The sequence below is a fragment of the Chinchilla lanigera genome, unplaced genomic scaffold (assembly GCF_000276665.1).
Source record: "Chinchilla lanigera isolate Chin_1 unplaced genomic scaffold, ChiLan1.0 scaffold00055, whole genome shotgun sequence".
In the NCBI taxonomy this organism is placed as follows: domain Eukaryota; kingdom Metazoa; phylum Chordata; class Mammalia; order Rodentia; family Chinchillidae; genus Chinchilla; species Chinchilla lanigera.
In genome coordinates this window covers 13242401-13269024 of record NW_004955456.1, presented here as the reverse complement: position 1 = coordinate 13269024, position 26624 = coordinate 13242401, and the positions used below count along the sequence as shown (strand labels likewise).

At 58.6% G+C, this 26624-nt stretch overlaps 1 protein-coding gene and 1 long non-coding RNA gene across 3 annotated transcripts in view; one reads left to right on the top strand and one right to left on the bottom strand.

The window, feature by feature from the left end:
* The window catches only part of Gatsl2 (GATS protein-like 2), a gene marked incomplete at its 5' end in the record, with an annotated part of 40069 nt that extends 13445 nt beyond the window's left edge, over window positions 1–26624 (bottom strand). The window contains 2 exon segments of the mRNA XM_005396733.2: window positions 1293–1363; window positions 26451–26624. Of these exon segments, the coding sequence (XP_005396790.1) occupies window positions 1293–1363; window positions 26451–26563 (184 nt within the window).
* On the top strand, window positions 2497–4988 carry LOC106149893. Of its 2 annotated transcripts, none has more exons than XR_001236349.1 (3): window positions 2497–3679; window positions 4287–4362; window positions 4531–4988. It is a non-coding gene; the product is annotated as an uncharacterized LOC106149893 (long non-coding RNA). The 2 variants fall into 2 exon arrangements; XR_001236350.1 differs by having other exon boundaries at window positions 4284–4362.

Here is a 26624-nt window from a genome sequence, read left to right as displayed (position 1 = left end):
TTTTTTTTTTTGGTGGGGGCTGGTGACCAGGACCTTCATACTGAGCTACATCCCCAGCCCTTTTTAAAAAAATGTTTTGAGGCAGCATCTCACTAAGTCACAAAGCTATGCAGGTTGGGCTTGCATTTGTGACCCTCCTGTCTCAGCCTCCCAGCATGCCGGGATATAGGTGTGTGCTGAGTGACTCATGCTTTGTAATAAAGGCCAAAGTCCCTGTCTGTAGTCCCCGTGCTCAGAAAATGCTGGCTTTGACGCGGGGTGGGGGTACGGCACACTCTGTGCCCCTGTGCTGTGGAACAGGAAGCCCCGTCTGGCTCTGGTCATGCACTACCTCTCAGAGCAGCAGGGAGGCGCTGCCTCCTGAGAACCCACACTGCAGCCGCCTTCCGCTCCCAAATGCCGTTTCTCAGCCCAGCTCAGGAACCAGGCCAGGTGACCGTAACCGTGGAAGCAGCTGTATAAATTTATCGCTGCAGAAGAGTTACACGGTCGAAATGCTGCCCAGGGACTCGGACAGGCGGGACGCAGTCACCTCGCCTGCCGCCCGAGCCCCTCTGCTTCGAAGGTAACAGTGCAGACGTGGACGTGCACGCCGTACGACTGGGTCACAGGGACCTGCGCTCAGAAAAGGGTGGGAAGGAAAAAAACGCTAAAGGGCTACTCAGTGGTCGCCTCCTGGGGGTGGAGTGGGGAGGACCGTGGCTTTTTAAAATGTCACGCTGGCTGCGTTCTCTGCCCCCACACCTGACGGTGGCGATTGCACCCGGAGCCTTCGCACTGACCTATGCATCCCCGCCTGCTTTTTCACTTTTTATTTATTTATTTATATTTAACTTAGCGAGACAGGTCCTCGCTAAGTTGCTAACCCAGGCTCGGCTTAAACTTGCAAGTCCTCCTGCCTCAGCCTCTTAGAATGCTGGGCTCACAAGCGTGCACCCCCCTGCACGGTTTCTCTGCATGTTTTGAAGGATGCCGCTTAATGGTTCTGCAGGAGTCCGAGTCCGCCGTCCCGTGGGAGGCGAATGTAACCCTCTCCCTTGTCACCGAGGTTGTGTAGATGACAAGACTGCTGTGTATTGGTGACCATCCAGCTTGTGGCCTTGGAACGCTCCACCAGTGACAGCTGTCACTTCAGAACAGGACACGAGTCATAAAAACTTTGAGAATAAACCTCAAAGGGCTGGGGGCAGGTGGAATAGATGGGGGCGACCCCTAACGGTGCGGTGCAGGGCTCCTCTGGGGGGAGCTGAGAACCTTCTGGAATCCAGAGCGGGGCGGGGCCGGGCACTCACCCAGGAAGCCCTCCTCATCTACGATGATGGTGTAGTCCTCTGGCGTCTCCGTCAGACTGAAGAACTTGCACCTGGGCGGGCACAGACACACGACGTCCAGTTAGTCCTGGCAGGCACCCCGTGGCAGCCATCCACCTGTGCCCTGCCAGGGCGCGCCTCAGTTTACCCAGAGCCCCGAGGGGGCCTGCTGCGTGACCCCGGGAAGCTGCTTGTCTCAGCCTCCTCCGGGCCTGGCTCTGATGGACGTGGGGCCTCCCTAGCGGGGCTGTGTGTTGTGTGTGTGGCCCCCAATCTCTGGGGACCCCCCAGCCAGGCCCCAGGGCCCCGTGTAGGCCTGAGAGTTCTGACGTCGAAGGGAGGGTCTGCAGGGCTGTGGTGAGCGGGGTCCCCACGCCATCCCGGTCCCCTGGTCCTTGGTCATCGAGGCCGGATTCTGACCGGGTGAGCATGGCTGCCTGGGGCATTTCCTGGCTGTGCGCTGCTCATTTCCCCGCAGAACGAGACCCCATCCCTGCTAGCTGAGGACCCCAGAACCTTCCGGCCTGCAGCAGACGCGTGGGGCAGCTCACCGGGGGGGAGGGGCTGGGCTTTAGGCTTCAGTCTCCTCTGCAGCCAGCACCGCCCCACAGCACAGCTCGCGAAAGGCAAAAGGCGAGGGTGCAAATGCGAGTGCGCGCGCGCCCGGGGGGCGGGGCAGGGCCAGCCCTTGGTCTCCTTTAGGCCAGGCGGGACTCCGAGCCCGAGCCTGCGGCGGGAAGCCCATCTGAGAGTCACCAGCTGGGCCTGAGCTCAAAGCGGAACCGGAATTCGAAGGTGGTCACGGGGCTGGGTCCCCTCCCCAGGGTCCTCCCTCGCATCAGCTGCCCGGGAGCCCACAGATGAAGCCCCTGCGATTCCCCAAGCTCTGGAGGGCGGCGGCTCCTCCGGTGTGCCAGGCGCTGCGGGTTCACCCCAGGCGCACACAGCATGTGCCACCCAGAGCCCGCGGGTTCCGTCACGGTCACACCAAAGCGCGGCGCAGGAATCCAGGCAGGGATGAGGAAGGAGTCGCCTGTCTCACAGGCATCTGGCATCGCGCCAGACCAGAGAAGCCACAGCTAGCCGGTGACCCGCTGTGACCGGGGCTGGGGATGTTTTGTGGGTGATGCGTCTGCCCTGCCTCTTCTTTACTTTTTTGAGTTCTAGGGGTTGAACGCAGGGCCTTTGCACTGAGCTCCATCTCCACCCCTTTTTGTTTTTAATTTTGAGACAGGGTCCCACTAACTCCCCAACATCCCCAGGTAGGGCTCCTAGTTGTGATCTTCCTGCCTCAGCCTCCCAGCGTGCTGCGGTAACAGGCCTGCGGGGGCGGCAGTCACACGACTCACACATTTGTCACAACTCAAAGACCTGCCCACTGCGGGTAGGGTGAGCGTGGCTGCGTGTCAACAACACTTGTATCACAAACCTGGCCTGAAGGGCGCACTGGGGGTGGGGGTGGGGTGGCCTCCTGTCCCCTGACCTCTGGCTCCACCAGTGCAGACGCTGCCATTTCCGCCTGGTCTGGTTTTCAAATCACATCCGTCCCTGACAGTCCCACAGTCAGTCTGCAAACTCTGCCACAGAGACAGCAAACTGTCACCGCAGTGAGTGGCAACCACGGGTGTGGCCTGGCCGCTTCCTAGGACGCCGTGTCCCCAAAGCCCCCGGATGCCATACGCAGGTGGGCATGGGGAGGGACACTGGAACCTGCTTGTCTCCACCGCTCCCGAGGCCCAGAGCGACACTCCAGAAATAGCCGCACTAATTCCTCCCGAGGGCAGAAGGCAGGGGACACGGGCATAAATAACTGCGTGGCCGCAGCGACCGTCCCCAGGCCAGCACCGGCCCTGCCAGCTGCTGGATGTCCGTCTCCCTGCGATGTGCCCAGGCCAGCCTCCAGCAGGGACAGCGGCTGCTCTCGCTCTAGTCACCAACTCAGAGGCAGCCCAGGTCCTTCAAGGTCAAGCTCCAGAGCCCCCTCCGGGCAAAGCCTTCCCTAATCCCTCAGCACCAGCCACTCCTTCTGCCATCACAGACATGGTCCTTCCTCAGGGACCCATGGCTTCCTGCAATAAGGACCTCCAGGCCATTGTGGATGGCAGGGCTGGTGACACTTCACAACTCTAGGGGGAGTTTGTTTATGTCACAGTCTGAGTGAAACATGCCTGCAGAATTGAGCAGTATACAACCTGTGCAACTGCACATGACAGTCTTGAGTGCTTTCCACAGCCTATATTACCAAGACCACTTTGGCAGTTTGCATCCTTCAGCAGACTTGTGCTCTCAGGCGGGGGCACTCGGTCCTCTACACACACACCCAGAACCTGACACTGCCTGGACCTAGACTCCATGACTACGCATCTCAGGTAGGTGGTTACAGTAGAAAACTAAGCAACACAGCTGGCCTGGGAGGTGATGAGCCCAGGCAGTGAGCAGCAGGCTGATGCTGTCTTCGTGGGTGGGCCATGGGCGCTGGGGTGCTGAGTCCACCTCCTCTCCCCTCTCCTCCCGATCCTCCTGCCTCAGCCTCCCAGAGTGCTGGGATGACCACACAGTGCTGGGATGGAACCCAGGGCTCTGAGATCCTAAGCGAGGCCCCAGCCCTGAGCTGCATCCTCAGCTCTCGATGCTGTGACACCTGCTTATCAGACCCCGGCCCACTGCCCGTCCCCGCTCTCTCCTGGGGTCCCTGGCCCAGGCCTGGTGCTCAGTCCATGTCTGCAGGCACTGTGAGGGGTCCTGAACGCACCCCCGGCTGCTTCCAAACCCCTGAGAGCACCAGACCCTCTCCCCAAGTGCCTGATATAAAAGGGCCAGGTATTCGCAGGGGACCCACGCACTTCCTCGGCAGATGTTGCGCCCCCTCCAGGGGATGTACAGCCCCTAGGCCAAGACTGGCACACACTTCCACTCGAGGTTCTGTGTAGTGCTTGGCCTGCAGCAAACACAAGGTTTTGTTTATTTTTGAAGCAGGGTCTTGCTTTGCACCCTGACTTGGCCTCGAAGTTGCAATCTTCCTGCCTCAGCCTCCCGAATGCTGAGATTACAGGTTTGTACCACCACAGCCCGCCAAATCCCAGCGGGAATTTTTTTCCCCTAGTAGTTTCAACCCTCCATTGAGATGACCGCCCCCATTTCACAGATGGGAACACTGGGGCCCAGGTGGTTGGGGAAGCTGCTGCCTTGGCTGCCCTGTGACTCAGCCTTTCTGCCCAAGGTCCCCACCCCTACATAGCCATAACGGCAGACAAGGCGGGAGAGAGCGTCTGGGACATCGTGTGCTCCTAACACAAGCCTGGCTGCAGGCCAGGTGTCCATCGGCAGGAGTACAGCAGAACGACAACAGCAGGATTACCCGCTTGACACCAACGAGCCATGGGGACGAGCCCAGCTGGTGATAGCACAGGAGGTGGAAAAACAAGTTCCCAGTGTCACGTACAGCATGGTGCCCTCTCTACAGAGTTAAAGCAGCCTTGATTGAAAAATACACCTCAAGGGCTGGGGATATAGCTCAGCGGCGTAAGTGCTTGCCTGGCAAGCCTGAAGTCATGAGTTCGATTCCTGGTGCCCCCCAAAAAAGAAAAAAGAAAAAAGGAAAGAAAAAATGAGGCTGGGCCTGTTGGGGAAAGCCCATGAGCCAAGCCCTCTGGAGGCTGAGGCAGGAAGATTGCCAAGATTTTGAGGCCAGCCAGTGAATTCAAGGCTAGCCTGAACTGCACAGTGAGACTGTTTTTTTTTTTTTAAAAAGGAAAAACAAAATCATCTCAGAGGAGTTCACCTGGCTACAACATAGGACGCAGCGGTGGATGGGGACGGGGACATACACACACACACACACACACACACACACACACACACGCACGCGCGCGCGCACTGTCCCAGCTGGTGCATGCTGACGCATCAGTGATACCTGTGCCTGGCTTGGGCCTCAGAGCACAGGGCTGCAGCACAGTGCAGAAGGCAAGGGTCGGAGGCCCCGGGGGGCCGTGGCACCCAGCACCCAGCACCGTCTGGGTCACTGAGCCGCTGGCCTGGCCATGGGGCTAGAGTTCACGTGGCCCCCCACCCTGGTCCTGGGACCACTCTGGCAGAGCTGCGGGCAGTGGAGCAGTGCTCCGGAATGGTGATGCTTTTGAAGTCTGGGCCAGGGCCTCAGTCCTGTGCCAGCCTGGTGGCCTGGGACATCGCGTGGCCTCAGCCTGGCCACACACTCAGGGGGTGACCCCATGTCCCCTGCAACACAAGTTGGCACAATGTGGATGCTGTGGGCCTGCATTCGTTTCCGTGCTCCCTTTCAGTGCCAAGCTTGGGCAATGGTGTTGATGTTCCCGACCCTGCCGCACTCTTCCTATGGCAGCTGAGGACACAGACACGAGACTGCTTAGTTTCCAGAGAATGCATGCAGTCGTCAGTACAATGAAAGCCAGGCATGGTGGTGCACAACTGTAATCTCAGCACTCTGGGAGGCTGAGGCAGGAGGACTGCAAGTTGGAGTCTAGCCTGGGCAACTTAGGGGCTTAGTAAGCCCCTGTCTCAAAATAAAAAATAATGGGCTGGGATACAGCTCAGTATGAAAGACCTGGGTTCAATCCCCAGGACTGCAAAACAAACAAAAAAAGTACTGAACTCAGGTGAAATACTGGGCTCTGAAGCCACCCGTGGCCCTGCCCTTGCCCTGCACCCCCCAGAGAGCTTGCTGCTGTAGGACTCACACCCAGGCCCTGCTGGGTCCGGTCCAGAGCTGTTGTCCTGTTGCCTAGCAACTGAATGTCCCGGAGTGTCACTGGCATCCCATGCCACTCAAACGCTCCTCCCTCCCCAGTGTCCCAGCTGTCCGCATCCCTTCTCCCTTGGCCCAGAAAGCTGGCTCTGGGCACACAGGTCCCCTGGGGCACCTCCCTGGCGGGCTGTCCTCCTGGGCTCCTTCCCCGCCCGGCTCCTTTCCTCCATCCCGGAAACCGTCTCCCCCGCCACCTGCCCCCATTTCCGGCCACTGCCACCTGGTCAGCTCCCCCGTGACACGGCCCTCACTCTCCTGCCCTTGACCTGTCGCTATGACCCTGCCTGGCTCCTCTTTTGCTTCCTGTAGGGATCTGTCTCCTCCTTGAGGCCCGGGGTGGCTCTGAGCAGGGTTCCCAGGCCCTGGTTCTCTCAGGGCTCCAAACACAGGCCGGCCCTCTCACCCGCCTTTGCCTGGGAACACGCATTTCTTTTCCCCTTCTGAGACACTGGGGTTGGACTCAGGGCCTTTGCACTACGCTACGTCCCCAGCACTTTTTGTTTTATTTTGACACTGGCTGGACTTGAACTTGTGATCCTTCTGCCTCTGCCCCAGAGTGCCGGGATGACAGCCATGTGCCCCCACCCCTGGCCAGCAGTCTCTTCTCACATCCACTGTTTTTTTTTGTACTGGGAATTGAACTCGGGACCTTGCGCTTGCCAGGCAGGCGCTTATGCCACTGAGCTAAATCCCCGGGCCTCACATCCACTCTCTGGCGGGGGAACGGTTGCTCCCCGTTATCTCCTGGATGGGGAAACTGAGGCTCGGAGAGCTGAGCGCCCTGCCAGGTAACAAACAGATGATCCCCGGTCTCCATGGGGACGGAATGGCGCCAAGGCCAAGGCTGAGTCACCTCTCGGACACAGGCAGACGGGAAACCTGATCTGTTTACCCTGGGAGCCAGGACTGCGAACCCCGCACGCCAGGCTCCACCTGTGGGCTCTCCCCACCAAGTCTGCAGGGCCCCAGCACCGCCTCTCAAGGTGGGCAGGGAGGAGTGGAGCTCACCAGGAGACCCAGATACACTCGCAGAGGGAACAGGGTGGTGGCGGTTTGCTACTGCTCCCGGCCTCCCCTCGTACACCCCGAAGGAGGCGGGCTCGCCCCTTTGTGAGGCATTTGCTCCATCCTGGGGTGGCTGATTTTTGGAAGCCTCCTTTAAATGACACCTGGCCAGGCAATGCCCTCCGGGGACCCAGGGATCCCTCAGTAGCAGGCATGCTTCAGTGGGGCAGGTGACAGGTGACAAGGGAACCGAGAACACCACTGCCTCTGCACTGCCACAAGGGAACCAGCTCAGGGCCAGGCCGCTGCCAGAGCCCCAGCCGTCCTGTACCTGCTCTCAGCGTGGACTGAGGGGAGGCAGGCCACTCCCTCAGACGCGCGAGTCTTCAGCCCAGCTCAAGGGCGCTGGGCTACATCCCCAGTCCTTCATTTTATTTATTTTTAAGAAAAGTTCCTGTTAAGTCACTAAGTTGCCCAGGCTGGGCTTGAACTCAGGATCCTCCTGCCTCACCCTCCCAAAGTGCTGGGATTAGGGCCATCACCATGTCTGGCTGTGGTCCTTGTTTTCCCACACGTTTATACAGGAAACAAACAGTAAATACACAAGGTGCTTCCGCGGGGCGGGTGGGGGTGTCCCGGTGGCGTTCCTGCCTTGGGGACCAGCGCTGTGCCCTGCAGGTCACCGGGGTGCAGTTCCCTGGGGTGTGAGAGGGCATGGACCACGGGGTACGATGTGAGTGTGCCGCCACTGTCCCCTGCACCGGGGAACGAGAGGCCGCAGGGTGGGGGCTGCAGTCCAAGTCCTCCTATTCCCCGTCCCGGACATGTGGGGAGAGGTCACCCAGAGTGGCGTGCGCTCGGGCTCTGAGGTGGGTCCCAGGCACCCCCAGAAGCCCTGCAGGGCAGCGGGACCAGGAGAGGGGCTGAGGATGGAGGAGGATGCTGCTCTTTGCTGTAGGCAAGAGGTTTTTTTTTTCTTTTTCAGACAGGGTTTCATGAGGTAGTTCTTGAACTCCCTATGTAGCCCAGCCTTGAACTCGCAGTGATCCTCCTGCCTCAGCCTCACAAGTGCTGGGATTACAGGTGTGCACCACCATGCTGGGCCTTTTTTCTTCTTTTTGTAGCAGTAAGGATTGAACCCACAGGTTCTCGACCTGAGCTATATATCCAGCCCTCTGAAAAACGTTTTTTATTTTGGGAGAAGTTCTTACTAAGTTATCCAGGGAAAAAAGTCAAACTTGTGATCCTCCTGCCTCAGCTTCCCTAAGCACTGATGCCAGACATGTTGTGGCACCACGCCTGGCTACGAAATGTTTTTAAGGAGATAAACTCTGAGGCTGAATCATTATTTTCATAGATAATGTACAGCCTGCCCTTCGTATTTGTGGATTCCACAGCTACAGATTCAACTGTGGATGAAAAACATTAGAGAAAAAGGGTGCTTGTACTGAACATGTACAGGCTTATTTCTCTTGTTATTATCCCTAAGAGATAGGCTATAATCACTATTAACATTGCAGTGTTACTGGATTAGGTCTGTGTGCAGCGGCAATGCAAACCCCACGGCGTTTTATGCAGAAGAACAGAATAATTGTGGGTTCGGGCATCCACAGGGGCCTGGAACCGATTTCCAAGGATAACAATAGACACCTATAAAATTTTTTACCCTAAACTCATTTTTGAAAATTGTGAGCTGGGTGTGGCAGTACATGTAGTCCCAGAACTCAGGGAGGCTGAGGCAGGAGGATTAGAAGCTCCAGCCCAGGCTGAGCAACACAGTGAGACTTTGCCTCAAAATAGAACATTTTTAAGAAGGCTGGGCTTGAGGCTCACTTGTCTAGCATGTGCTACCGCCCTGGGTTCAATCCTCAGTACTACAAAACAGGCTGATGACAACAGATCTGGTTTCTGACCGTGGCAGCTCCTCAGGTACCCAGAGCAGTTGTTCTGGTCCCATGATCCTACGCGGCTGTCTGCTCTCTAAGCTCTTGCTGCTCCTGCCCAGGGGTTGCTTCAGGGAAACCTCATGCAGTTACGGTGGCTGAGAAGGCCCACAAGAGGGAAGATGGAGGACTAGACAGACGACCAGGGATGCTTCAGTGCGGCCCAGTCCAAGTGTACAAGGTTCAAAGCGGAGGTCCCAAGGCCTTAATGTTTTCTCTGGGCTTCAGCTGCCTGCAAGGGGCCTGAGCCGTCCACACCGAGGGGGGCCCTATGTTGCTCAGCAGCCCCTCCCAGGTACGCCCAGCAACAGTGCACAGGCTAACCCAGCCTGGGCACCCCACGAAGTTAGCCACAGGCTCCGCCCATTGCGGCCCACAGCAGAGACCCAGAAATCACCCGGAGCGTGAGCCCAGGGGCCTGGGAGGACAGTGACCCTGAGGTCTCGAAGCTGTCACTGTCACCCAGAAGCCAGCAGCGTTCGCTGGGCCCTCCATGGGTGGGGAGTGGGGACGGAAGGTTTGTGGTCCTGCAGGGTCCAGGAAGGAGGAGGAGCCTGAGATGTCCAGAGAGGGTGGGGTGGGGGTTACAGCTCACAGATGTGCAAGGGACAGGCGCGGGGACACCGCAGGACGCAGACACAGCCGGCACCGTGAACACCGTTGTGGAGCAACCTTGGCTTATGGGGAAGGATGGCAGAGATGGTGCATTCTCTGCATAGAAGAAACAGAGGGAGCGGCCCGCTGAGCAATGGGGCCAGGACCTGGCTCAGCGTGCAGATCTCCGGGAAAGCGGGCGCTGAGGCTGTCCGGGGACACCCGCCCCTGCAAGCCAGGCGCGTGGCTGTGGGTGGTGAGATCGTCCGCTTCTTCGAGAAGAGACGGAAAGCCAGACTTCTGTGCTCGCTCTCAATGCGAAGTGTTGATGTGGTTTTTGAACAACACCTCGGGCAGACTAAAGAGAACATGTGTGGCCCACGGAGACTGCGTTTTCCCTTCCGGATCCCCGAAGCCTCTCCACATGGGGCTGGCGTTCTAGGCACAAGCTCTTGGGTGGCAAGGGGTGGCTGTGGGGACTGCGTCGAGGGGGCACAGCCCAGAGGATGGAAGGCACTGAGCCGGGGCCTGCCCACAGCTGCCGGCTGCCTTCAAGTGGGGTCCGAGGGGGCCACATAAAGCGTCACGCAAAGAAGGCGCAAGTGGCCCTCCGTGAGTCCCTGCACAGGCAGCACACCGCTCCTTGTGGCCCCAGGCCTCCCGCAGCCACAGGAACCTGGCTCTGCCTCTCAGAGCCCAGCTCAGCTCCTCGAGCAGAGCGGCCGGCCGGGAAGCAGGGCACCGCTATGTTACATCCACTGTCGTGTGGAGCGGGTGGCGGCGGTGGTAGTAGTGGGTGTTGGTCCCCAGCCCTCGCGCCACACCTGTTAGGAGCTGAGCGCACGGCAGACGAGATGAGCCTCGGCCCCGCCGGAGAAGCTGCCAAGCACCTGCATTTGCAGAGCATCGGGCTTGAACGCCCCTCCCACTCCACCAGCGGGAAGTGAGATTCCCAGGGGAGGGCAGACCCTGGGGATCTCCCACCTGTGGAAAAACTGTCTTCCATAAAACCGGTCCCTGGTGCCAAAACGGCTGCGGACCGCTGCAGCAGCTGCTCACCACCAGGGAAGGGGTTGAAGTTTTTCTTACTGAAATGTGAGCAGCTACACAGCATGGGAGGCCACGAATCTGCACAACACAGTCCCCGAGCTTTTCAGCCTGTCACTTCCTCAATGCCAGGCAGCGTGGGCTGCCCCCTTCCTCCCTGACCCGGCCACTGCGGGGCCCCCGGCCTCTGGCACCAGGGCCACGGGGGTGGGGTGGGTTCCTGCTGGCAGGCTGGGGTCAGGAACACGCTGTCAGCGCTGGCTCTGAGGGAAAAGCCCCTCGCCTGTCCGTCGCTGGCTCAGCTCATCAGCGCGTGCGCTGGGACCCAGAACGCGCGGACCCGGGGCAGGAAGAACTCCGGCGACCACAGCTACCCGGTGAGCCAGATGGGCCGCCGCGCTGGGGACAGTCTCCTCAGTGGGAGGAACGGGCGGTCTCAGCTGGGGCAGCCCTGACAAGGGCACAGATCGGGGGCAACAGAAACACATTTTCCCCAGGTTTAGGAGGATGAAGTCCCGTGTGGAGTCGTGGTAGGCTAGACAAGCACTCCACCGAGTCACCTCCCCAGTCCTTTTTATTTTTTGCGACTTGGTCTGGCTAGGTTGTCTTGGACTAGAACTTTTGATCCTCCTGCCTCAGCCTTCCTGCATGCTGGAACTACGTCCTTGTTTCTTTTCTTTTCTTTTCTTTTCTTTTCTTTTCTTTTCTTTTCTTTTCTTTCTTTTTTTGTCTTTCTGAGATAGGATCTTACTATACAGTTAAGGCTGACCTTGAGCTCACTTTGCAGCCCAGGCTGGCTTTGAACTCACAATGATCCTCCTGCCTCAGCCTCCTCAGTGCTGGGATTACAGGCATGCGCCACCATGCCTGGCCCATTTAATTTCTATTTCCTCCCGGCAGATCTCCAAATACTGGGGGCCAGTGCTCCAACCTGCCTGGGGAGCCAGTACATGTTTAGTCTGTAACACCCCAAGCCGCCACACGGTGCCAGAGAGCAGCTGGATGAACCACAGATAGGATGACCCAGGCAGGGTCAGGCGCTGTGTCCTCTGGGAAGCACCGGAAGGAAGACTGGGTTGGGGAAAGCTGACCCAGGCTGCGGGCACCTGTGCCCTTCAGGCTTGAGTCCTGACCCCGTAGTCGGTGCCACACTGGCAGCAGAGGCTCAGCCACCCCTTAAACCCAGCCCAGCAGCCCAAGCGCTTGGGAAGAAGAAGCAACGAAGCTGCCACCCTGACCTCAGGGCTGGGGTTCCTCCCTCGGCCTCCTGCCTGCCCCCCCGACTCCCTGGCCACGCTGGCTCGACGGGCAGCGAAACCTCCTGGAAGGCACCGTGCCTGGCCCTGCCCGGGTCACATCTGTCACCACCTCGGCAGCGGCCAGGAGGGTTTGGTGACACCGTGGTGTGGACCAGCCGTGCCCCACAGTGAGGAGGTCACACCCGAGGGGCCCTGCGGGCCACAGACCCATGTCCCTCGTTGCTGAGGCGAAGATGGCAAGGAAGGGAGCTTTGGGGAATAAAGAGGAGGAGCCGGAATGTGCTATGCACGTGCATCTCACGGCCCGGCCCGGCCGGTGGTGCCCACCCGCTGTGCAGATGGAGACTCGAGGCCCCAGGACGGCAACACTTGAGTGCATCTTGCGTGACTGCTCAGGGAGGGGTCAGCAGACCGGCTGGGCCTGGCCTGCTGTGGTTCCGACGTCCTTTCGGCCCAGGCAGGAGGCGGTGGCCTCAGGGACAAGCCATCTCCGGCGGGCAGCATCAAGCACCCTCTGAGGGTCACAGGGCCACAAGGCAGCTACCAGCACCATCCTCTGCCAGCCCTAAGCGGCTGCCCCAGGGGCTGCGGGCCCAGCTGGCCCCAGAGCCAGGGGCCCCAAGAAGCCTTGGCTGTGACAAGGCGGGCAGATGAAGGGCTGGGTGCTGAAGACCCTGAGGCCCTCACAGGACGGGGGCCACCAGCCGGAGGCGGGGCGACCGCGGCAACTGCCCCCAACAGCAGGGCAGCCGAAAGCCACAGGGTGTGGTGGGGCTCACAGACGCACAGACAGACAGACAGACACATGGGAGGCCTGCTCTGCTTGCCATCCTAGGACATCCCGGCGGGACAGGGCCCTGGTCTCCTCTGTGGAGGCCACCGCTTTTTCCCTACGCACCCACAGCCAGTTCTCGCCTGCAAATCTGTCCCCCACGGGTGACAGGAGGCCAGGCACCAGCTCCGTGGCACAGCACCAACTGTACGCAACACCACGAAGGCCGGGAACCCGAGGGTGGGAGACAGGCTGGCACCTGTGTAGGAAACTGGGGAGCCAGGAGCATGCAGGACAGAGTCACTGCCAAGAGGAACGTCCACTGGAAAAGCCAAGGTGCTGGACACCATCGATGGGCACCCTTGATGCTGGGTTACAGAGAAAAGAGGTAAAGTAATAGGAATATGCATTTGCATATTCCCTGGACACACATTTGCATATTCATGGACACATACAGACAACAGCACTGCCTGGACACAGGAATCTGGGTGTCTATGGGGCTGAAGAAGAGGGAGGGGAGGGAGGTTTCAGTCACTTACCCACCGCTGGGGCAAACTACCCAACAGCCACAACTGACCTGGCCCACGGTTTCCAGTGGGTTCCGTCCACGGTCACCCAGCTCGGACCAGGGAAGTCATGTGGCGGAAGGGCCCGGCGGAGGACGGGCACTCACCCCGTGGTGGCCAGGGAGCAGAGGGAAGGGAGGACCAGGGGACAAGAGTGCACCCGGCAGGGTCACGCCCCAGTGACCACCCCCTCCTACCACCTCTGAACACGTGAGACTTAGGGGGATGTTTTAGATCTAAACCATGGCACGAGGAGTTTTTACTGGGCACCTCTGTGTCCCTCTAGAACTTGGAAACATGTAAATTTTGTACCTAGTCAAAATTTAAAAAAAAAAAAAAAAATCCTGAAACACAACAAACAAGAGATGCTTGAGGGCCTCCTGAAGGAGCAGCCGGCCTGTGGGGTGAGTGAGGTAGGGAAGGGTGCTGAGGAGGTGCAGAAGCAGGAGACAGGTCACATCCCAGCCCTGCTTACAGCCTGTGTCTCACAGCCACCCAGCCGGGCCTCAGTGCCTTTGCACATGCCATTCCTCCCTCCTGGAAGTCCCTACCCTCTCTCCATGCTTTACCCTAGGGGGGTGCCATTTCCCCAGGAAGCCGTCCCCAAGCCCCCAGGCTTCAGGCACCTCCTCCTCCATGTCTCTTCCTCCTTTCTCCACGCCTCCAACCGGAGCTGCCCCAACACACTGCCCACAACTCCCGCCCAGGATCTGGTGCCAGCCCCCAGCACAGGGTGAGCACGGAGACTCAGTGGGTAAGGGACCGAGGGCCATGCCAGGCAGGGGACAGAGAGAACCCTCTCGTACCAGCCTCTGAGCAACATCCTCAGCATCTTTTACATTTTTAAAATTTTGAGACAGGGTCTCGCCAAGTTCGGCTTGAACTTCCTGTGATCCTCCGACCTCAGCCTCCCAGAGTGCTGGGATGACAGGTGTGCCCTGCCGAGCCTGGCGGAGAACCCAACCAGTACAGGCCCCTGCGGTGTGGGGTCCGAGTCCTCCCTCACCTTAGCGCCTTCTTGGTTCTTGTTACCTCCTGCCATGGACGAGGGCTGGAGCCTCAGAAGGGCTGGTGGCGGGGGTGGGGGACACCACACGGTGGGGACAGAGACGCGAGCTGGGCAGCTGTTGCCCAGGGCACGCTCCGCTCCAGGGGCCCCACATGCAGGTCCAGCCTGTCTCTGGGTCTGTGCTCGAGCATGCAGGCTGGGGCGGGGACACATGTGACGCCACCCTCCCTAAGGGGACTCTGGCCCTGTCCCTCCCAGGTTCACCTGAGTGATCTACTGCGTCCTCCCTGCCGGAGCACTGCCTGTCCTGGCCCTCTTTCTGGGGAGCTGACCGAGGCCAGAGCAGAGGGTCAGAGGGAGGCTGGGGGCGGGGGCCGGGCACACGCTCAACCTGAACCGAACTGGTGTATCTAAAAAATAGCAGGGAGGGCCTGGGGTGTGCACCTGTTATCCCAGCGCTCCGGGAGGCTGAGGCAGGAGGGCTGAGCAGTAGAAGAAGGACAAAGAAGGCAGGGGAGGTTGGGTGGGGCTGTGGGGCTCTGAGGCCCTGGGCGGTCTGGGTGTCTCCAGAGTGTACAGGGGCATGCAGGTGGGAAGTGGGGAGGCGCCCGCAGGGTTGGGGAAGCCTCCTATGGATTTCGGGGTCCAAGGCCAGAGTGAGTGGGCTGGGGTGATATGGGGGTGGAGTAGGGGTTGGGCCAGCAGACCTGGTGGTGGGCTGGGCCTCAAGGGGAGTGCAAGATGCAGGTGGCCCTATTTACCAGGCCGGGGGTCTGGGCAGAAGAGGGCCAGGGCCACACAGGGCAGGCCGAGGCCCGGTGTCCGGATGGCAGCCCGGCCTGAGAAGGGATGCAGTCACATACTTTTTTTTTTTTTGCAGCACCGGGGATTGAACCCAGGGCCTTTGCACTGAGCTACATCCCCAGTCCCTTTAGCATTTTTACTCGATTTGGAGTCTCATTTAGTCATAAACTACCTGGGCTGGGCTTGAACTTTTGATCTTCCCGACTCAGCCTCCCAGAGTGCTGGGATCACAGGGGTGCACTACCACACCAGGCCACACACCTTTTCAAGGCCACCTAGAGGATGTAATTGTGCTTTGGCCCCCCTGCTGCCCCCATCTGTCTTCTGTCTGTGTGCTGCAGACCCCACTCCGGCCAGCCCCCCACCCCAGACAGGAACAAGCAAACACCTCCCTCCTCAAAGAAAAGCCACGAGCTGCTCCACCCTGCCGCCATCAGCAGGGACTTGCCAGCAACTGCAAGGCAAACAGGGGCCCTGCGCTGTCTGGGTGAGGCCTGCACTGGTCCTCAGTAAATGAGCTGATGTGAAGCCGGGCGCGGTGGTGCATGCCTGTCATCCCAGCACTCTGGGAGGCTGAGGCAGGAGGACTTAGTCCAAGTCTAGGCTGGGCAATTTAGCGAGATACTATCTCCAAGTTAAATAAATAAAAAGGGCTGGGGAACACACGCAGCTCAGGGCAAAGGCCCTGGGTTCCACCCCAAGGTCATACTACATGTGACACCTAACCAAACGCATACAATTTCCCACAAACTGTCGGTCACCACCCAAAGACACTGACATGACTGTGCCCACTTTACAGATGAGGAAACTGAGCTTCCTTTTCCAAGGTGCCAGGGCTGCACTGCGGGCGGCTGGGTGGAAGGGGCAGGAAGGTGCCCTGCGCCTCCATCCAGCCTGAGCCCCAGTGCCTCCTGTCTGGGTGGGGCCGGAGGCTGTGGGCACCTCCTTTGGACCTTGCCGTTTGTGCAGGAAATGACAGAAAGCCTCGGGGGCAGGGGGCCTGGACTGTCTGGGGGTGTGGCGCTGCTCCAAAGCCACAGGATCAGCGGCTCTTCGGCTCCCTGGGAAAAGGACTGAACCTTGGGAACAAACTTCCACCCTCAGCCCTTCCTGCTGGGGCGCGGTGGAGTGGGGAGGGAGGAAAGTCCGCACCCCTGCCCGGGAGGCCCAGCCGCCCCCGGGGGAGTGACCCCACCTAGAAGCAGGCCGAGTGACCCCTGCCCAGCCCGGCACCCACCCCCCAGGGCCCAGCACTCCAGCAGCCCATCCCGGGTACCCAGAGAGCCCCCCACAACCTACACGTCACATTGCAACCTCCACCCCCAGATCTCCTGCCCAGCCTGGCCCCTGGGGGACGGTCCTTCGGGCAGCCCTGGGTGCCCGTGGTGAACACGAGACTCACCAGGTGTCGCCCCCACACCATAGCCCCATGAGCACCCAAGCTCCTCTTCATGTAGCCAGCGTGGTGGTTTAAGAGCAGAGACTGTGGAGGCAGAGGCCCCGGTTCTACTCTACGCTCCCCGGAAATTCTAACGCTGAATGGGCACCGGATCCAGCAAGTCCACTGGCAGGTCTGTGTCCAAGAGAAGGGAGAACACGTCTGCAGCAGCTCGCAGTGGTGCTACTCACAGGGCTTGAAAGCAGAGTGCAAACGTCCATCACTGGATGCATCAGCAAAACAGGCAACATTCACATAGTGGAATAGTATTTAGCCATAAACAGAAGAACATGGATACGGGCTGCTGCGAGGGTGGATTCTGGCGACATGGCACCAAGTGAAGTCACAAAGGACTGTGCAAGGTGATTCTCTCTCTATAAAAATGTCCAGAATAGGCAGAGCCACAGAAAAGGAAGTAGATTCACGCTGTCCGGGCTGGTGCGGGTGGAGAACGAAGAGTGAACAATGGGTGTCTTTCCTTTTTTCTCTTCCCTCTTCCCTCCCTTCTTTCCTTCTGTAATACTGGGTATTGAACCCAGGACCTTTATGTGAAGCTATATTCCTGGTCCTTTTTTTTTTTTACTGAGACAGAGTCTTGCTAAGTTGCTAAGTTGTCCAAGTTGAGCTTCAACTTGTGACCCTCCTGCCTCAGCCTCCGGGAGTGCTGGGATTACAGGTGGGTGCCACCTTGCCAGGTTGGCTATGTTTTCTTTTGGGTGATGAAAATGGCCTGGAATTAGATCGTGGTGATGGTCACGCAGCTCTGTGACTATTCTAGAAGCCCCTCAATCCTAACCTTGAAGAGGGTCAACTGCATGGGATGTGAGTTATATCCCAGCATGCTCCACACATGTGCCTTACTGAGTGTCAGCACTTTCGCTCGGCCCGCCCCACTGCCACCCCTGCCACCCCTGCCCTGGCACACTGCCACTTGGTGCTGCCAGCTTGTCAGCTCCTTCCTCTGCTTATTTATTTGCTTACTTACCTATTTTTGCAGTACCGGGGACTGATCCCAGGACCCCACGCACTGAGCTATGTCCCCAGCCCTTTTCACTTTTTGAGACACAGTCTCACTAAGTTGCTAAATTGTCCAGGCTGGGACACCTGCAATCCTCCTGCCTCAGCCTCCCAGAGTACAGGTGTACACCACTCTGCCTGGCTCGCTTCTTATTTGCGATTGTGTTAATGCGTAGCCCACGAAAAATGGGCCATGGTAACCATTTTTGAGCGTGAAGCCTGGCGGGACTAAACACACCCACGCTGCTGAGTACCAGCGGCCGCACCCGTCCCCAGGACTTGGGCGTGGACGACGCAAACTCTACACCGTTAGGACACAGCTCCGCGTCCCCAGCCCTCCCCGCAACACCGCGCTGCGCCTCTGAACCTGGACGCTCCGAGCCTCCCGCAAGGCACATCGGGCACTGCCCGTCTTTCTGTGGCTGCTAGCTTCTGGCCGCATACTGTCCCCAAGGTCCGTGCGAGCTGTGGTCGGCGCCGCCGCGCCCCTCCTACTCAGGGCGGGCAGCTGTCTCACGTCTGGCCTATCAGGTGCTGTTTACCCGTTCACCCGCCCATGGGTGCAATGCTGTCGCCACGAGCAGACAGCGCTGGAGAGCCGGCTCCTACCGTCTGGGGGTCACGTCCCCACGTGGAAGGAACTGCGCGGCCGTGTGGTCACCCTGCCGTTTCCCCAGGAACCGCGGTACTATTTTTTGCAGCAGATGCACCTTCTACATTCCACCAACAGTGCACCGGTGTCCCCGTCTACCCCACTCGTCCCCTCCTGTGCTTTTAACCGTGGCCACCCAAAGGGGGTCTCTTGGCCCCACTGCGTGGCCAGCTCTGACTTGTCACCGGGTCTCAGCCCACACTACCTCTGCAGGACCCGGCCCTCGGCAGCTTTCCCACTTAGTGACTTCTCTGGTTTTGCTGCCGATTTGCTTATCCCCCGTCTTCGGCAGTAAGAAGATAAGCCGCGCTGTCTCTGCCACGCCGTCTCTGCCACGCTGGCTGGTCCCTTCCAGAGCCCCGTCCTGCGACACCCGCCCGCTCTGCGGCAGCGTCTCAGGAAACATCCGCCCGAAGGCAAACCGACAGGGCTTCATCCTCCACCTGCCTAGACCCTGAGCCCCGGCAGCTCCCGAAGCTGCGGTCAGCGGCCAGAGGGGACCAGAAGACGGTGTGGAGGTAGAGGGCGCCACCGGATCGCTGTCACCTGGGGCAACGGGGTGCTGGGCAAGGAACCCCCGCACCTCCAAAGACCCGGGAAGCCTCAGAACAGACTTTTTGCTCCACAGAAAGTCCCCGCTTTACAAAATTAATTACTCGCTAAAAATTGTAGTGAAACACACACGACACCAAATTTACCCACTTCGTGGTTTTTGAGCCCAGCTCTGCGCATTCATGACATTCGCACTGTCAGCCATCAGCACCACGCTCCTCCGCGTCGCTTCCCGCGCGCCGCTCACCCTCCATGCCCCAGCCGCGGAGCGCCACCCGACTTCCTGTCTCTGTGCCTCTGCCGCCTCGGTCTCCGTCCTCCTGTGTGCGGCTTACTTCACTCCGCAGGATGCTCCCGGTTTGGCAGCAAGTGCCGGAATCCCTTTCTCTTTTCCCGAATCACATCTCGCGGTACACACAGATCCCCTTTTCTTTATCCTGACCACCTACTGCTGGGCCCAAGGGTTGCTTCACCCTCTGGCTCTGCGCGTGCTGTGTCTGAAACGTGGGTATACAAGCTGGGTGTGGGTCGTACTTGTGCTCCCAGCACTCTGAAAGGCTGAGGCAGGACGACTGCAAATTCTAGTCCTACCTGGGCGACACAGCAAGATCCTGTCTCGATCTAAAAAACAAAAAAGGGCTGCAAATGTAGCTCAGCACGGAGGCCCTGGGTTTAACTTCGTATTGCAAAAAGGAAAAAAAAAATATATGGGTATGTAAGTAGGACTCTGGTTTTTGAGATCTAGTACAGAGATCAGAATCTGTTCAGTGTATTATTTCAGGCCAAAGACGCGCACCAGGCATCAGGATGTGCGTTCTCCTCAGCATTAATGTGCTCACAGCACACTGACAGGCAGAAGGTTTGGGTACAGCACCAGCGGCTGCAGCCCTCACGGATACCTGCTCACGTCAAGGCGCACGCGGACCTGACCGCTCCAGCATGGATGGGCCCAGGGCGCAGGCTTAGACCAAGTCCACCTGTTCCCAGGGCCTCCTGGGGTCTCTGGGAGAGCAGTCCATGCCCGGGGAACACGGGTCCTTCAGCCTGGACATGTACCTGGGGTGAGGATGACAGAAGGGAGCATTTCACCCAGCCCCATGCGGGCACGGGCAGTCCCAGCCCCCGGGGACTCCCCCATGCAGCGATGTTCTAAGGGCGGTGGAGGGCGGGTGTCTGGTTTCAGGACGGGACACTGGGCTGGCTGGACTAAAGGCAGGGGAGGAGCACATTCTGGTTTGCCGTTATTTTTAGTATGATCTGCTAGTGTCAAAAATGTCCCCATTTGAGCGATACATTATTGTATAGTTACTTCATTAGTTATCTATCGCTGCATAACAAATTACCCCAATCTCCCAAATCTTGGTGGCTTAGAACAGGAATACACTTGTAGGATGGTCCGAAGTCCCTAAGGGCTAGGCATCTGGGTGTGGCCCAGGGGACATTTCTGGTTCAGGATCTTCCCCGAGGTTGCACAGAGTGGGAGGCTGTCACCCCTCTCCGCAGAGGACATCGCCGCAGGGCCGCCTTGGGCTCAGAGCATGGTGGCCGGCCTAGCAAGGGCATCAGGCAACAGCTGTCCTTCTGTGACCTAACCCTGGACCTGGAGAGTCACTCTGCCCACTTTCTACTGGTCAGCAGTCACCAAGTCACACACTTAAAGGCGGGAGGTCCAGTAGGCCCCAGTTTTAGAAGGGAGGAGTGTCAGAATCTAAGATATTTAAAAATAATGAGGGTTATCTTAAAATGGAGGAGGAGGGGGAGGACAAAGCCATGTCACACCGAGGGACAAGGACAGGGACAGGGTCAGGTAAGGAGTGTGAACCAGAGGTAGGGCAGGCTGTGGATTCCGAGGCAGGCAGACGTGTGGCCCCAGGGATGGCGAGGAAGGCATGAAATCTGCCCGGTGCCCACCACCAGCAGGGCCACCTGGCTGCGGCCTCCCTCTGGGGCTGTGGGTCTCCCCGGTAGCTTTGGAGCCAACTGCACCTCCACTCATAGACAGAAACTCCCCCTGCATTTTGCACGGGGCTTTGCACACAAACTCTGCACACTGGTTTTGACGTGAGTAAATCGTCCCAGTGTGTCTGTCCCACGAGGCGGCAGCCTGCCACTGCGGACACCTTTCACTCGCCAGCCTGGCCAGAGACCTCTGCTCCCACGGCTCCGTGGCTCCGTGGCTCCTCCGTGGCTCCCGGGACTGCTTGCCCAGCATCTCAATGACCAGCGTCCTCATGGACAGGGACAAATCCCCACTTCCTAGAGCCAGAAAGTGGCTGTGTGGGCACGGAGCCGGCTCTGCCCTCACAGACTGGCGCTGCCAGCTGAGCCAGGGTGTCTTCGCTCAGGGACATTTGCAGGTGCCAAAGTAGCTCACACGGCTGTTTTTCCAGGCCCCATCACAAGCCGAGCCACAGGCACGGCTGTCATCTCTCTGTGACAGGTGCGACGCTGACAGCACAGCAAGATCAAGCAACCTGCCCAAGGTCGCACGGCCAGCGTGTGGCAGCGCTGGGATCCTGCTGAGGGCCCAGGGTGCCAGCTCCTCGGCCAGCTTATCTTTCCTGGACTGCAACCCAGAGGTGGCCTCAGCCCTGCGCATGCAGGAAAATGATGTAGGTGTGGACATTTGTTTTGCAATTCTATGTTTCTCTCCCACAAACATCTTTTTGGTCCCCCAGAGCTCACAGCGGCTGGTCAGTAAGGTGAGCTGAACGGTCGGGTGTCCCCAGCTTGAGCCTCAGCCCTCCGGGGCACCTGACACCTGCCTGCTCTTCCTGCCGCCCCACTGAGCTGTGCTTCCAGGGTGGAGTTCAAAGACCGCAGCATTTGCTGCTGGGCTTTGGCAATAACTCCGGGAAGAGGATCCTGAGACAGGGACTCATACCAGCCTGCTCCGACATCCGGGCAAGTGATTAAGGGGCTGGGGCCTGGGGCCAGATTTCCTGGGTTCAAATCCCAGCTCTGTCACTTCTGTGTGTCCTCAAACTTCAGCTTCCTCATCTGTAAAATGGGGACACTACAGTTTCCACACAATAGGGCTGCTCTAAGGTTGAACAAGCTAACAGATGTGTGGTGCTGAGACTGCTCCAGAGCCTGGAATGTACCCAACGCTGTGTGAGTGTGACCGATGACCACTGTTGCCATTGCTGGTCCTACTGTGTGTTCCTAACTGGCTGACTCCACTTTGCCTGCCAGGGTACAGAGGACAACTGCACATCCCCACAAGCCTTAGTGCAGATGGGACAGTGAGCAGCCTCTGGCCCAGGACGATCGTCTCCAGTCCTTCCAACGAGGTCCTGGCTCCTGGCCCTCTCTGGACTCCCAGGCTTGGGTGAGGCCAGCTGCAGCCTCTAGCACTGTGTCCTCCTCGACTGGGGATGCGTAGAAACATCTCTCTGCCCCTCAAACTGGAGTCAGCCTTCAGGCCTCCACGGGGCTGGGGAATGTCAGTCACCCCAGGTGCACACAGCTGGCCACTCATCCACCGCCCCAAGGTGGGAAGCCTCCAGGGGGCAGGCCCTACCTTCATGGTGAATCCTGATTGGTCCGTGATGGTCTCATTCCCTGTGCCAGCCATAGGCTGAGATGTGTTCATGTGACCTAGTTCCGACCAATAAAAGGTGAAGTCTGTGCAGGGCTGGGCCGGGGATGCCCCTTTTCCAGGCTGAGTTTCCTCCTGAGGGCCCAAGTCTCCTGGAGCTGCCAATACACAGGGATCGACACTGCTAGGCTGACGGCCAAGTAGGAAGGCAGAAAGATCCGGGTCCTGATGACATCATCAAGCCTTGAAGTTAACCAACCTTGAAACAGCCCAAATCTTATCACACGGGTTTAAGAAGTAGGGGTTTAAGAAGTGAGGCCATGTTTTTTTGTTATTTTGTTATTCACAGGTCAAAGCATCCTTGCTAACAGTCCCCAGTTACCTTTCACCTTCCAGAGATGAGGCCACTACAGCACTCTGGGAAGGCTTCCTGGAGGAGGGGATGCTCAAGAGGAATCTGAAAGGATGAGCAGGTGAACAGAGGGGGGAAGACCCCAGGTGAAGAGGAAGTGGCTGGACCAAAGGGCTGAAGGCTGGAGATGCCAGAAGGCTGTGGGGGACCCCAGAGATCATCCGTGTTCTGGGGGTCCTGAGAGATGCAAGTGGGGGTCAGGGACTGTCGGCCCTGGCCACGGGAACTTGTAAGGGCAGAGGAAGTGCTCTGTGGGTGGCCTCGCCCTCCAGCTTCGGGCCAACAACAGGTGCGCTGAGCTCTGTCCTTCTGACCCACGCCAGCCACACCCAGAGGCTGCTCAAGTGTCCGTGGCAGAGCCGGGCAGGGTCACCAGGTTTGCCTCCTGCCAGGTGTGCTCTGCTTGCCAGGTCCCTTCCAGCCCCTGGGGCGCTCATCAGAGACTCCGGCAAATACGCGGCTGAAATCTGGGTCACTCTGTGCGTGGGTCGGAAATCCATCACTCAGACAGTCGCTAAGTGCCTACAAAATGGTATGCTTAGGGCATCGGAGATGGGCCCGGTTCAAATCCCCAGCCCGTGGCTTCCTATCCATGTGACCTTGAGTGGGCCACTGCATTCTTGCAAGCCTGGTGTCTCACCTTGGTGCAATGCATGGCGGGGTCGGGCAGCTCTTCTCCTCCCTGGTACCACCGTGGGGGGAGGGGAGGAGCGGAGAGCACGATGCCTAAGAACTTCCAGGGATGAAGGTTTATAGCCCAGGAGGGATGAGAAACAAGCACTTGATATGCTGTTCAGGGACAGAGCTGGGAGGGAGCATCTCAGACCATCCCTAAGGAAGCGGGAGATCTAGACGGGACGGGCTAAGGGACACGTATTTCTGCCAAAGACAAGAGGCCGGCTGGGAGGAAGTGCAGGAAGGTTTCAGTTCTGGGCTCCTACAGCTTTCTAGGGAGGGGGCATCATTTGCAACTGGGAACAGCAAAACCTCTGGTCACTTATTACGTGCCCCTGAATGAGCCACTTAACCTTTGAGCCCCGGCTCCTTCTTTGCAAAGCCAGTAAAACACCTAGAAGACACCACAGGGGGCCAGTGACTAAGTCTGCTGGGGGAGGAGGAGAGTGGGGGATGGGGAAGTTTTGGGGTGATATTACTAGGCCTGGGGGCTGCAGTGGAATTCACTGGAATGGGGGGGGTACCAGCAAGAGATGAAAAAGATAGGCATAGCAATGTGACGGGAAAGAAGGTAAACTGGGGGTCACCGGAGTCTTTCCTGCGGCTAGGCTAAAGACAGGGATTTAGGATGCAGGTTCCCCACGTCCTGAATGCCGTGTCAAGGGCTTGACCCTACAGAGCGACGGACACATCTGAAAGCGGCAGCCGGGGGACTCGCCGGGAATGCTGCACTCCCCTGGGGTAAACAGGTTGGGGGGCCGCATCTGGAAGGCAGGTACTGCAGGCAGCGTCAAGGAGAACCAGAAGTCCTCCCTCCACAGGTGATTTCTGCAAACAGCTTCGGTAATAGATTGGCACCTCGGTGCCGCTTTCACACCTGCTAGAAGCCACTGCCCACCTCCGGGCAGTCTGTGAAAAGCAGCCTACTTCCATTTCACATGGACATGGCAACAGCCAGAGGAGGGCCACTGGCCTTAGCCGCCCGGGCAACGAGAGGGCTGGTCACAACCTGAGCCACAGCCCGGGCCCTGCCTGGGCTTGGGTTGCTTGTAGCAGCAGGTCCTCCGTCATTGACAAACGTGCACAGAAGCTGGAGACAGGGAGATGCCCTTTGACCTCTGAGTCATCTCGAGTCCAAAGGGAGGACAGGGACCCAAGGAGGGGTGGGTTTTGCTGTGGTCACAGGAGCCAGCAGGGCTCACGCACCCAGAGCCAGGTCTATGGATGAGTCCTCCAAACTGGACCTGGGATATGCCCAGGGGTTGCTGGAAGTCCTTCCACCAAGGGCAAGGGCAGAGGGAGCCATCTTTTGCTGTTTTTCCAAGAAGACCCCCAGAGCCCCCTCCTTCCAGCACCCAGGCCCCGGGCATAGCTGCAGCCTGAGTCATCATGCACATCTGAATGGTAGCTGTCGGGGCTGAACAAGGGCCAGGGGTTGGAAAAACAAGGCCGTTCTGTGAACCTCCAGCCCTGGTCCTCCGAGACTGGTAAGGGGGCGGGGGGTGGGCCGAGGGCAGGTAGACAGGTAGACGCAAGACCTAACTCAAGGTGTCAACAGCCAAAGGGGGCTTTGTGTGCTGGGGTGAGGGGGAGCGGCTCAGAATCCCTGCTGTCGGCTTTTGTTTTCAAATGACCTGTTTAATGATTACCTTTTGCAATCACAGGAGCCTGGGCTCCAAGAAGGTTAGAGTTCCAAACCTCCAGACCCCAGACCCCGGAGAGAAGGAGGAAGAGGAGGAGGAGGAGCAGCAGGAGCAGCAGCAGCAGCCCAGCCTGAGAAGAAAGTAAACAAGACACCCACCACCGGCAGGTCTGGCTGCCTGGAGCAAACAATGGCCGGGACTGAGCTCCCAGCTCAGACACATCAAAGTGAGATTTCCAAGCAAGAACTTTAACAGGCAAATAACAGATTTGGATGGAATTGCTTCCCTGAGTACCCTGAGTTCTGCACAGAAGGGGACAGCCCGGGAGTGGGGGCTGTCATTTTCACTTAACCTTGACCTGTAATACATTCATTTATTCCGCAAGGAGTGGGAATCACTTTCACCTCCACCTCCCCGCCCCGAAAAAAAAAAACTCCACCAAGTAACAACTTCACCATCCATTTTAACAGTCACAATGGTAGGCATCAAGGGACTTAAGTTACAGCAGCTACCTGCACTCAATTGCCCAGTGGGCTCAAGCTCCTTAAAAAAACAAAACCCTAACACAAACACCTACCAGGGCTCACAAAGTCAAATCTTTACCCAGCACTGAGAAAAATTTAAGTTTTTTTTTTTTTTTTTTTCTATCTTCCTTTTACCTTCCACGGCCTTCAACTATTTTTCCTTCTGCATCCAAGCCCAACAAGGAGGCAGATCCATAAACAAGCCTGCCCCTCCCCTTCCATGGTTCGGCAGCCCCCTCCCCAGCTTCCCTGGACCCCAAGAGAAAGAATCGCGGGCGACCCAGGCCCCGCAGCCCCCTGCCTGCCCTCCCCCACAGCCGCAACCCTCGCAGGCACCTTGAGATAAACATCTACTAATGGTTTTATAATTTTTTTGCTCTGGGTGGCCGCGCTCGCTGGCTTGGATGAATCCCTCCCTTTTGGCCGTGGCGACCTGGGTGGGGGGTGGGGGGGACAACTGAGAGATGGGGGAGGATGAGGGGTGTTAGTTTGTTTTTTCCATTGCAGCTTCCCCACACCTGTTTTTCATTCATTCGTTCGTTCGTTCGTTCGTTCGTTCATTCATTCATTCATTCATTCATTCACGGATTCGTCACTGCGGTCGCCCGGGGCCTGGGGATCTCGGGGAGGGGACCGAGATGGGTGTGTGTGTGTGTGTGTACGTGTGTCTGTGTGTGAAGGGGAGGCGGTGACAGCGGCGGGCTGGGGGGTCAGGGCGTAGGGACCCCCGCGGGAGGGCAGAGGGGGTGGCCCTGTCGAGGGCCGGCGCTCCCCGGGGCCGAAGTTGTTTTCGCGGCGCGGTGACGAGGACAGCCGCCCCGGGGTGCGCCTCTTTGTCTGTCCCCGGCCGGGCGCCGCGTCGCGGGTCCCCCCTCCCACCCCAACCCCCAGCGCGCTCGCTCACCTGGTCTTGGAGGACAGGAAGGCAAGTTTGATGAGGCCGTAGGTGAAGAGCGGGATACTCTCCTTGGCGACGCTGGCAACTTGCAGCCGATGCTCCAGGATGTGGAGTTCCATCGTCCGCCCGCGCTCCGCGGCGGCTCATCGGCGGGGGGCGACCCGTGGCCCCCCGTGCTCC